Source organism: Lotus japonicus, chromosome 2 (assembly GCF_012489685.1).
Source record: "Lotus japonicus ecotype B-129 chromosome 2, LjGifu_v1.2".
Taxonomy (NCBI): domain Eukaryota; kingdom Viridiplantae; phylum Streptophyta; class Magnoliopsida; order Fabales; family Fabaceae; genus Lotus; species Lotus japonicus.
In genome coordinates this window covers 76,238,982-76,251,268 of record NC_080042.1, presented here as the reverse complement: position 1 = coordinate 76,251,268, position 12,287 = coordinate 76,238,982, and the positions used below count along the sequence as shown (strand labels likewise).

General features: G+C 32.8%; 1 protein-coding gene across 1 annotated transcript; it reads left to right on the top strand.

The window, feature by feature from the left end:
• Window positions 1–6,048: 6,048 nt before the first annotated feature.
• Window positions 6,049–9,022, top strand: LOC130739676 (oxoglutarate-dependent flavonoid 7-O-demethylase 1-like). Its single transcript, XM_057592047.1, has 4 exons — window positions 6,049–6,385; window positions 7,863–8,110; window positions 8,189–8,513; window positions 8,606–9,022. Exons 1-4 carry the CDS (start codon window positions 6,140–6,142, stop codon window positions 8,858–8,860), a joined length of 1,074 nt encoding a protein of 357 aa, XP_057448030.1. The 5' UTR covers window positions 6,049–6,139; the 3' UTR covers window positions 8,861–9,022.
• The last annotated feature ends 3,265 nt before the right edge of the window (window positions 9,023–12,287 follow it).

Here is a 12,287-nt window from a genome sequence, read left to right as displayed (position 1 = left end):
CCTATCAAATCCCTATGATTATGCAAATTACAGCCTAATACATTCCTAAATTAGATGTACAATAATACAAGAACCTCTTACCAGATTTGACAGCAATTGTACAGCTATAACAATCCCATAATTATCTCACTGCATAAATGACAGCAGCTGGACAGTGATGAGATAATTCTAAATTATCTCATTACCGTAATTATCTCATTAATTTATTATATGATTTACTTGTCTCTTATGAATGTTTAATATTTACTTACTCTTGGTTATAATCTCTTTCAGAATTTACCTCTCTCATTTATCTTAATCTTTGATATTGCATTAGTCTTGAATTTGTTATAATGTCATCTTGCATTTTTCTTGCCGTGTTAAAATCTATTGCTTGAATATGAATCGATGGTAATTGGTTCGTAGTATCACAGCACCGGTTCTTTTTTTTTAACTAATATATGAATATCTTAGGAGACGGTATTCATGTTACTACCTATTACCAAAGGAAGTTGGAAATGGTACCCCCTCTTAGAATTGATACCCATGAATTTTCTATAAAACTCAAGATTGCCCCTTGTTTTTAGACCCCCCCTTTTCCCGAGTCTTCCTATTTGTGCTAGACATTTATGATTGAGGGTTTTCCCGAGCTTTAGGTCTTGGGATTGGAAATTGTTTCCTGAGCTTTAGATCTTGGAATTGCAACTTGTTCTCGAGCTTTAGGTCTCGGAATTGCAAGTTCGGAAAAGCTCAGAAAATTTACGTTATTCTTACCGAGGTATAAGGCTTGGGAATTGATCCAATATCTTCGGGTATGGTCTCCGAGGTTTGGCGACCTCGGGAGCACATTTTTCACATTCCGAGCTTGACAAACCTCGGGAAATCCACGTTTATAAATTATCGAGGCATAGCCCTCGAAAGTAATCCGGGAATTAGACCCTCCGGATGTTTCTGGGCCACCAAATCTCGGGATAGGCATCAGGGACGTTATAAAATATCTCGAGATTTAAAGCTCGGGGTGTTCTCTGAGCTACCAATAGGGATGACAACGAGTCGGGTCGGGTCGGGCTCCGATTTTGCCTATCCCAAACTCAAACTCTCATATTAAACCCAAACTCAAATCCGTTGTAGTCTCAAATTCACACCAAACCTAACTTGATGTATGAATTTTTTTAGCAAAATAAAATGCAACTTGTATTATTTTGTTGTGAAAAAACCTTTTATACGTTTTTTGCCAAAAAAAAATATGATATCTTAATGTTCAAATATGATCAAATTGTTAACCAATTATGTTGTTAACATTATATGTAAGAGTAGTTTTATAATTTCATATATATTGTTCGGGTTCGGGTGCGAGTTTCACCCATACCAAACCCAAACCCACTATATCGGATTTTACCCGTAAAATCGAGTTCGGGCAAGCTCACGGGTTCCGTTGCCATCCTAGGTACCAAAGCTCAGGAAAATCATCTGGAAAATTATAATATATCCTGAGATTTAAAGTTTGAGGTGTTCTCGAGGTACTAAAGGACGATAATTATTTAAACGGAGATATTTTGAACATTTCCCACTTTAAAGAGGGTACCAATTCTAAGAGAGGTACCAATTCTAAGGTGGGTACCATTCCAACTCTCATTACAAATCAAATCAACAGTAAAGAACTAATTTTATCATTATTTATTAATTTATTTAGAGATGTAGGCCTAAGTTCAACTTTTGGTGACATCAGCTAAGTTTAGACTTTCTCCATATTCAAGTTTACTAATTTAATTTTAAATACAACTAGTGCCTCTAATGGAGTAACATTTAATTTTATTTTTTTTTATACATCGGAAGATAACATTTAATTTTATAATCCAACTTAACAAAATAGAATGGAACAAAATACAAAATAAATAATAATGATTTGTGTAACGTGTTTGACTATAAATTATAATATGACTATAAATTTGAGTAAACATATCTGATGTGACGGAATGGGTCATATGCATATGTCACTATCTTCCATGTTTGAATGTTATATTTTAATTCTTAAAAGGTACATTTTAATTCTTAAAAAGGGTTGTATAAAGAGTAATGATATATACACACCTCATTTTTAAAACACTTCATTTCCACCTCTTTTTGTTTTTATCTCTCTCTTCTTATCATCTATCACATCTCATACTTTCTCTTTCTTACTTTTTTCTTTCTTCCTATCTCTCTCCTCATTCCACCTCTTACACCTTAAAAAGAGGTGTGTATGTATAATTATTCTTGTATAAATCATCCCCGAGAAAGTTTGAGTTAAATAACTCATTATCCAATCATTTAAAGATAAGTGAGTTAAATTTTTTATATTTTATTTATTAACTTATCCTTTCCTTGTACATTCTTTTGAGATTGAAGTACCCCTAGTACTTTCTTTTATAAACTTGTCTTATCTAAAAAAACACATGCTTAATTTAGATAACCCTTAAAAAATGACTGAAGCAAAGAGAAGATAATATAACAATCCCTTAAGAGTTAAGATTTTTACATTGGCAAAAATACTTTTTACTAGATATTATACCCGTGACGCACGGGTTTACTTATAATATTTTTTAACATTATATAAAAATTATTATAGTTCTTTTTGTACAAATAATTAATATTAATCAAATTTAACTATTAGTATAGAAATAAATTAAACAATTAATTTTATTTATTTATTTAATAATATGAAAAATTATCTATTTAATTTGAAATATTTAAATTACGTAAAAAAACGTTAAGTACTAAGTGTTTAATCTCATGAAAAAACATTTTAATATCATTTTTTATACTTTTTATCCAAAAAGTCATTTGCTGTGAAATGTTAAGACCTAAAATAAAAAAATTAATTTCAAATTTTTGAATTATAATGAGTGATAACTTAATTAGACTTTTGAAAAAAAAAAGCCTAAAATATTATTTTGTGAATTTATTTTTTATAATTTATTTGCGAATGTTTTCTCACAGCCGATAGCCGTGGTACTAATCTCTTGAGGCTCTACGATCACATTAAGTGGATAGGTCTGGACTCTCACAACAAACATTTATTCAACTTGGCGTTTATTATTTTTCTATATTATGCTTCATCGAGTAATTTTTACAAAAATATCATAGATCAAAAAATATATTTAAATATTCATTCCATAATGCACATATATGTTATAGTTAATTATATACCTTTTAGCGTTGTAGCTTTCTTTTTCTTTTATTTATTTTTTCCGATGTACCAAAAAGATACACCTTATAGCAACGTTTTTTACTTTTTTAATATTTTATCCATATTATTTATTATTAAATAGTTTAATTTTTTATATTTTTCAAATGAAAAAATTAAAATTTAAAATAATTTCAGTGATTTTTTTGAAAAGTCAATTTTAAGTGGATGAATGTTGTTATTTAATATAAGTAATTGAATTTTTTTGACAACACAATTTTTTTTCAGTTTTTTATTATTTTATAATATATTATTACAAAGAAAATTTATTATTTATTAATGTATTTTAGTACAAAGGTATGAGAGTTTTATGGTTTAATGTATTTAATGTAAAACTCAAGTCTCTTTTATATATACATAGAATTTTTTTTAATTTTAAAACTATTTTATGTAAATAATTTGTTAATAAATATTATTTTCTTATTGAATTGAATTTTTAATATTTGTGAAATGCAAAATTCTAGTAAATTTTAAGTTTATGAATGTTGTTATTTAATGCAAGTAGTTGAATAGTTCTTGACAATATAATTTTATCAATTTTAATTTTATTATAGTTTAATATATTTATTTCTGAGTTTTTTTGTTTTGTTTTTTTTCGAAAGTAAAATAGAATTCATATAATAATGAGGAGATATACACAATATACACCCTCCGTAAAACGGGATCAAAAGACAAACCAGCAAAAAAAAACAGCCCAAAAAGCCTAGGCAAAGCCCACCAAAAAAGGCGCCAGACGGTCAAAAAAGCCCAGCAAAGCCCACAAAAGACAAGGAACCCACCCTATAGACACAAAGCAATCTAGAAAAACAAAAACCCAACCAAGAAAAACCAGCGGGACTCCCTCAACAAGGGCTATCAAACCCTTCTAGCCAAAATTTGTGTCGTGATCTCACCTTCAGCTATGAAGTCTGGGCAGTCGGACGTCATCCCGAGCCGCTTCCCCATCAAGATAGCACTTCTTGCACGCGTCATTACGCTATAGGGATTAGAGAGCTCCTTAGAGAGAACCATCAGCTCTTTTCCGGTTGACACATCCTCACCATTGGTCGTTGCATCGGCCATAGTCACCGGCGGAACCTTCCTGCTTCCCTTAGCCTCGGACTTCTTTGGCCTGCCTCTGGGTCTCCGCAAAAGCACAGTTACTCCCTCAATGGCAGGAGGAAGCTGAGCACTGGAAAGCCCAACCCCCTCCCTACATGGAGACCCGGAACCAGATATGGCGGCGATCTCCACGAACTCCTCCGCCCCAAAGTCCTCTCCCACTCCACTCACACCAACCTGGCCAGCCTCTATAGACACAAAGCGTTGCAGCTTGGGCACCTCCCGGATTACATCCGCTGAATCTTCAAGGTGGTGCTGGGTTAGCTCAGGAAAGAGGAAAAGCGCAGGGGTTTGAACATCCAAACAGCACCCCCTGTCTAGCCTCGTGACCATCTCCTCATCCATCAAAAACTTCCCTCTGGTCTTGTACTATGCAGCCACTTTTTTTGTTTTGTTTTTGGGTGCCTTTAATACAATGCAATACTTGAGTTTTACTTATGTATTTAATGCTAAAACTCAAGTGTGCTTTATTTATATATATATATATATATATTTGAGATCTTCTAGTTATATAATAACAATAATAATAAAATATACCTATAAATATCATTATAAATTAATGAGTTGCAATAATATTATGTGTTTACTGTATTAACGAATAAAGAATATTGCCAATAAAGAATTATGCATGTTTTAAAAGTTTTTAAATTTTTAGTGCATATATTTTATGATAAACTAAAAAAGTTAAGCTATTATATGTAATATAGATAAAAAAAAATATTATGTTAGAATTATGGATTTTCAAGTGAGCCCTAGTTTTGTAAATTGGCCCTTTTTGTGTTACTTAAACACACAGCTGCCAGGGGTTGAAATGAGTCAGTTATATTATATATTATAATATGCTATTTAACCATTTCTCAAATATAAAGCTTGTGAGTCCAGTTTTTTTCTATATTATAGATTTTTTTATGAGGTTTGACTTCACATTTTTTAAAATTTGACTTAGTCAAAAACAATGGTTAGAAAATCGAAGCGATCAGTTTGACCGATCTGACCGTGAACCGATATGGTGACCAATTTGATTGTTTGGAAAAACTGGTGGATACCTAAATCGATAAAGAACAGGCTGAATCAGTTTTTTAGTTAAAGATCCTGTATTGGTCACCCTTTGGATGCCCGTCAGATTCAGGATTTAGTCACAGTTAAGACTCTTCATCCCTCCCCAGAGGTGTATTGTGTGGGAATCGAACCCGAGAGATCTTCTCACACACTTATCTTAGGTTGTCAACTGAGCTACCCCTCTTGAGTCGGCTGAACTGGTTTAAAACCAATAAAAAGGATCTAAAATCAGTGTTGACTGTTGAAAACTTAGTTGGACCAGTCAATTTTATTTTTAATTTAAAAACAATATTTTTTTTCATTTACATTAATTAATTCAAGGAATGCAACTCTGCACCCTCAAGTTCACATGGGTTTTCAATATTCCTTGAATTATAGGTATATATTTTCAACATCTTATGCAATCATGATAAAGACAACCAAGACATCACAAACCATATAGTCTGCTACAAAATAAAGAATTTTCGCATTGATGCAATATTGACAAAATTATTTGAGTTTTTGACTTGGTTTATCATTTTTTTTTGAAACAGACTTGGTTTATCATAATTCACAACTTAATTTATCATGTATATATTAGCATTATCTGTTCATTACTGATGAATTAATTGAAACAGTAATTTTGAATGTTTAAAGTTGACATGACCTCACAAGTTTGAAGCTGAATTGGAGCTTATATATTTCACCATCACCCATCAAATAAAACCAAGCAAGCTGGGGATATATCTATCAGAGAGAAAGAAATACCAATCTAATTTGACTTATTTTGCAGTTATGGATTCAGAAATAGGGAAAAACCTTGGAACTTCTCTCGTGGTACCTTCTGTCCAGGAGCTAGCAAAGCAACCAATGACCAAAGTTCCTGAACGATATCTTCGTCCAATTCAAGAACAACCTCGTTTATCTAACACACATTCTTTACCACAAGTTCCTGTTATTAATCTGCAGAAATTGTTGTCTGAAGATGCAACTGAGCTAGAAAAGCTGGACTGTGCGGGCAAAGAATGGGGTTTCTTCCAGGTTTAATGTTTAATTTGGAGTTTTATTTTCTTTATTAATTGTCTTTTGCATCACAAATAAAGAATTTCTCGTGGCTAAAAAACGGAGTCCAGTTTCATCAAATTAGTTGAGAAGTAATATTAAATTTATGTAATTGTTAAGGCTCATATTAAAGAGATATCAACAAGATAGTGAATATAAATAGTAGTACAATCATCATCTTTAAACTAACTTTTAGGGTAGAATTGAGTCTCCTAAATTCTAATAAGGTATCAGAGCATATATTAGATTCATTTATTGGAGATTACCCGTATGTGTGTCACCCGCAAATGTCAAACTTTACAAATTTAACGTTCCAAATGTCTAACTTTTGGCGTGAATGAGTGTGTTAAGGTCTAACATTGCTTATAAGTATGACCAAAATAGTCCTCATAAAAATTAATGCAATCCTCATATCTCATTGGTTACATGATTCTCTTATGGAGAAAATTATGATTACACACAGGTGAATCAAAACCTTTATGCTTTGTTTGGTTGGGGGAGGAAAAGGAAAACAGAAAGAAAACACAGAAATCGAGGAATATTGAATTTGTTTTTAACCTTAGTCCAAATTCATTCTTCGATTTCCGTGTTTTTTTTCTTTTTCCTTTCCTCTCCCTCCAACCAAACATAGTGTTAGAGATTTTTGAAACTAATGCTAATAGTAGATATTTTTTTTTTTGAATGCCAAAATGAATTAAAGAATGGTAACACTTTGGGGGTGTTACAACCCACAATACACAAAACAAAAAAAGAGCCAAGCCAAAGCAATTACAGTGGCTAATTTAAGGCATTAAAAAACTACAGCACAAGTGCAAGGCCAATAATCGGTCCTAGTTAGCTCACGTCGAGCCAAAAAAAACTCCAAAATGCAGCTGCTACTGATACCAGGAGCTGCTCTCTTCCAAGCAAATAGCAGGGTTGCAAGACCAATCATAGAAATTGGAATTAAAGTCCTTCTTTTTACCTTTTAACCATTTCCATGATCTGAATTTGATCAAGTCTAATGTCTTTTCTCCACAAGCTGTTCCTGAGTTGAATACAATATCATTCCTTTGGAGCCAAATGGACCAAGCTGTGGCAACCCACACTGCCCACCACCCCTGTTTTGAACCCGAGGACAAGTTATGCACATGATGAAGTAAATGAGCTCTAGGATCCTCATGTAGATATGTACCAACAAAATCTGAAGTTGTTGCTAGATAATTGGGTCCTTTAGGCATAACAACAAAGGTTCGAATTATTTTAACGGTATGCATGGAAAATGAATTGTTAGGAAGTTCAAACTCTCTTTAATGGTCTCTATGCCCGTCGAAAGTAATTAGTCTCTAGCAATCAGTTGGTGCATACATGATTCGCACAAAAAAAATAGTAAATTAGTACATATAAGTATTTTTTTAAATGAGGGAATTTAATTTTGTTTACTTATTAACCTTTTTATTATGCAAATTAATTTCAGCTGATCAATCATGGAGTTAATCCTTCACTGGTAGAAGCTTTGAAGTCAGATGTGGAAGACTTCTTCAATCTTCCAATCGAAGAGAAGAAACTATTTTGGCAGAAACCAGGAGATATGGAGGGATTTGGTCAAATGTTTGTTGTATCAGAGGAACACAAACTAGAATGGGCAGATTTGTTCTACATACTCACCCTTCCATCATACATAAGAAATCCTCACTTATTTCCTACTATTCCCCAACCATTCAGGTTCTCTCCCTCCCTACCCTCTATATCTATGTGTTTGCAATGATTTTATATGTAACTAAAGCAAATTTTTACTTGTAGAGACAATTTGGAGAGGTATTCTTTAGAATTGAAAAAACTATGTGTCACTATCATTGAGCTTATGGCTAAAGCTCTAAAGATCCAACCAAATGAGTTGCTGGAGGATTTTGAAGAGGGAAGTCAAGCAATGAGGATGAATTACTACCCTCCATGTCCCCAACCAGAACAGGTCATTGGACTCAAACCTCATTCTGATGTTGGTGCCCTCACCATCCTTCTCCAAGTGAATGAAATTGAAGGCCTTCAAATAAGAAAAGATGGAATGTGGATTCCAATTAAGCCTCTCCCTGAAGCTTTTATCATCAACATTGGAGACATGTTAGAGGTAACAAACATAGTGATAAATCTCTTATTTACATCTAACATTAAAAAAATATCTTTAAGGATTTTTTGCATGTTTCGTAAATGGTTTTGCAGATAATGACTAATGGTGTTTACCGAAGCATTGAACATCGAGCAACGGTTAACTCCGAACAGAAGAGGATTTCCATTGCCACATTCCACAGTCCTAGATTGAACGGGGTTATGGGTCCAGCACCGAGCCTTGTTACTCCTGAAAGACCTGCAATGTTTGATAAAATTAGTGTACAAGATTACATCAAAGGATATTTTTCACGCGAGCTTGAAGGGAAATCATTCATTGATGTTATAAGGATCCAAAATCCAGAATGAGTTATAATAAATTGCAGTGGGCTTCCATTGGATGGAAAAATAAATAATAGAGTTCCAGCAGTAGAATATAATAACAATGCATTGACTCACAGTTCAATGATTAAACATGTTATCATGGAAGCTAAATTATACATGAATAAATTTACATTATGGTACTTAATATATGTATGTTCTGGAATCTTGAATAATTTTTCATATTACCTGATATGTGGCTCAGACGTATCCTTCAACTCTTAACATTTTGGCATACAAACATATCATATATCAAAACATGACTTCAATTCAACAAAGCACAAAGATGTGATGTTCAATTTATTTATGTTGTATTCTTTTAAGCCAATGTGGAGATCTTCCGAGGCTTTAACATCTCACAGCCCAACAAAATGCTACTTTGAAAGGAATATGTTAAGTACTACTTTTTTTTGGTCGAAATGTTAAGTACTTATAATATGAGAATAAAAGGTAAATATAAGTGATGCTGTTGATTTATAAATATTATTCATTATTGAGCTCAAAAAAGCGATCAACAAAAAAATATCAAGATTTTGATTTCTTTGTCATGGATAATATATCTCAATCAATTTCTATTAAAGGCAAAGCTCAAACAAGTCTCATCCACGTATTCATCAGTTGATAGCTCTACGATTGGGAATTCCACCGGTGTCTCACTTTTAAGGCCTAGAAGATCCATAATATGTATCCACGACGAGACTTTGATACCATACAGTATGAGGGGAGACTAAGAAGAAGAGAGAACTCTATAATGAGCTTAAGAATATATTGATTAAGCACAAGGGGTGCTAATCCATATATACAAAGGGAGAAAAGGGAAAGAAATAAAATTTGTGCCAAAATTACAGCACCAAAAGATTACACAACCAAAGTATTACCCCAACAATTCCTATTCTTAAAACAGCCAGCACTGTGAATCCATCTCCAAAGAATGAGAGCAACCCCAAAATGATAATTTAGTATAAACAGCCAGCATTATGAAGATGTTGTATAAATTTTGGATGATAATTTAGTGCAGTGGGGAGTGGGGTGCATGTGTGGATGTTTGTATTAGTACTAGGAATGTGGTATTAGTATTATCAAAGAAATTGAACGTGGTTGAGAGTCTGGTTGAAAGAGCAAGCAGAACGTGGGGTGAGCTTTGAAGTTTGAATTAGTACTAAGTTGAAATAATTAATTGTCTTTGTATTACTAAGAGCATCTTCAATGCTAGTTCTTATTTCTTACTAGTTTTTAGTACTATTCATGTGGGCCCGTATTGCCACATGTGCTTAAGCAACTCTTAAGCAATTTTGCTCCAACCATGAATTCTTAATTCTTAGTTATTACCACTATTCATTTGGTCCCACCAACCACATTATTTATATTTTTTATTTTCATAAAGTAAAAAACAAAACTAATAAAGTAATTTGGATGAGAGAGAAATAATTAATATTTTAAGCTTAGAACTCAAAAAACAAAACTTCTTATATAAGAACTAAGTTCTTATTTTTAAGAACTAAGATCTCCATGTCAGCACCTCCAATGGTAAAGTTCTTAGTTCTTAGTTCTTAACTCAAAAATAAGAACTAAGAACCTTGCATTGAAGATGCTCTAATATAGTCTCCCCGATCCGGAAATTAATTGTCTCGAGTGGCTATGCAGGGGCTGCTGATACAACAATTTCTAGAAAATTAATTTGACTGTGTTTGCAAGTGGGGTGAGCTTTGAAGGGTGTAACAATGTTGGAGTTGGAGGACAACGTTTTTTGGATTTGAAAGGTACTAGGATGTTACCCGTGCGATGCACGGGAGGCTTCATCTGTAATTTTTTTTTGAGTTTATGTCTAACCAAAAGTTATAGCAACTAACCGTGCGTACGTTTATAAATAGGGGCAACATCTTCAATATTAGTGAACTTTATTTCGGACAACTTTCGAACACTTCATAATTTTTCTCATAGAGATTGCCCATGAACAGTAAAAATAAGAAGGAAATCATGGAAAAGCGATAGAGGAGAACGACTGCTACATGAAATTCGTACTGTCTTTAAGCAAGAATCCATGAAAGGGAGATACAGGAAGGACGATACAACTGCGAGAATAGCATGGAATAGGTACGGGAGGACGGGTTGGACTATGACATTTTCGCTGTTGGGATGAGCGTTTGAGGCGATCACGATAGAAAACAGTGGGATGGGATTTTGAAGTTCACAATTGGAAAATGTACGTGTACGAAACCCCTACAATCAACTTAGGGCTAGCATTGGCTACAGGCCCAACCCAAACGAAATCAGGACAAAAAAAAGTGTCCCGTGAACAGTGAAATCAGGACTGTTTGACATGGGAGACCGAAAAAAAATATATCACATGGCTGATATTAAAATGAATATCTAAGTTTAAGCGAATACCAAACCAAACTACTACCTCCGGTCCTATTTATAAGAACCAAAAAACTAATTCACACAGGTTAAGAAATATAGTTAAAGTAGTTAATTGCATAACTTTTGTTCTCAGTTAATATTGAACTTTCGAAATTGTCCTTAACTCGCTTTTCTTATTTTCTATGTATTAGTAATGCTTAGGAGAGTAGAAAGAAAGAGAAAATTCAATTAAATAATACTCTTATAAGAAAATAATTGCTACACCACAAACTGCAAGTTGATTCTTATAAAAATGACCAAAGTAAACCTCTTATTTAGTTCTTATAAATAAAACCATCCGTAGTATGTAATGAAGTTTAGATAAGAAAATGAATAGCATAACATACAACATTTAATGTAGCATTAGTCTTAAATCTCAATAATAATGAGCTATAGTCAATTGTTAACTATACATCACCTTTCTATCTGATAACTAATGAATCGCACAGAAGAACATTTTATAATTTATTAAAATTGATTAAATAAGTTATATATTTTACTCATTTTTAATTGTTATCTTTACTATTATAATTTTAAATTTTAATATGTAAATATTACATATACATATACAATTGTAAGATTTTTAAAGTGTTATTACAATTATTTTATAATAATGTTATTATTTTTAGTAGATACCTCAAGACTCAACTTACACCAATGAAAACCAAGTGCGTTGGTGTAGTGCTCCAGTACTTCATCCTTTAAGTAAGTAGTTGTGGCTTCGAATCATAACTCTTGCGAATAGAAAAAACTCATTGGCCAGCCCCCTACCGCTTAGTGCGCTAACCGTGAGGCGAGGGATTAGTCTCACGGCTGTCGGCTGTGGGGATACCTTGGTCAAGACAAAAAAAAAACTTACACCAATGATAAAAAGTTTACATTAATAAGATTTTTTATTTGTATTAATATAAACTAAAATAAAAAAGTGATGGTTTGAACTGTTACTTATGAAATTTTAAAAATTAATTTGGTAGCAAAATCAATGTAATTGTGCCATGTGTACCCTCTAATAAGC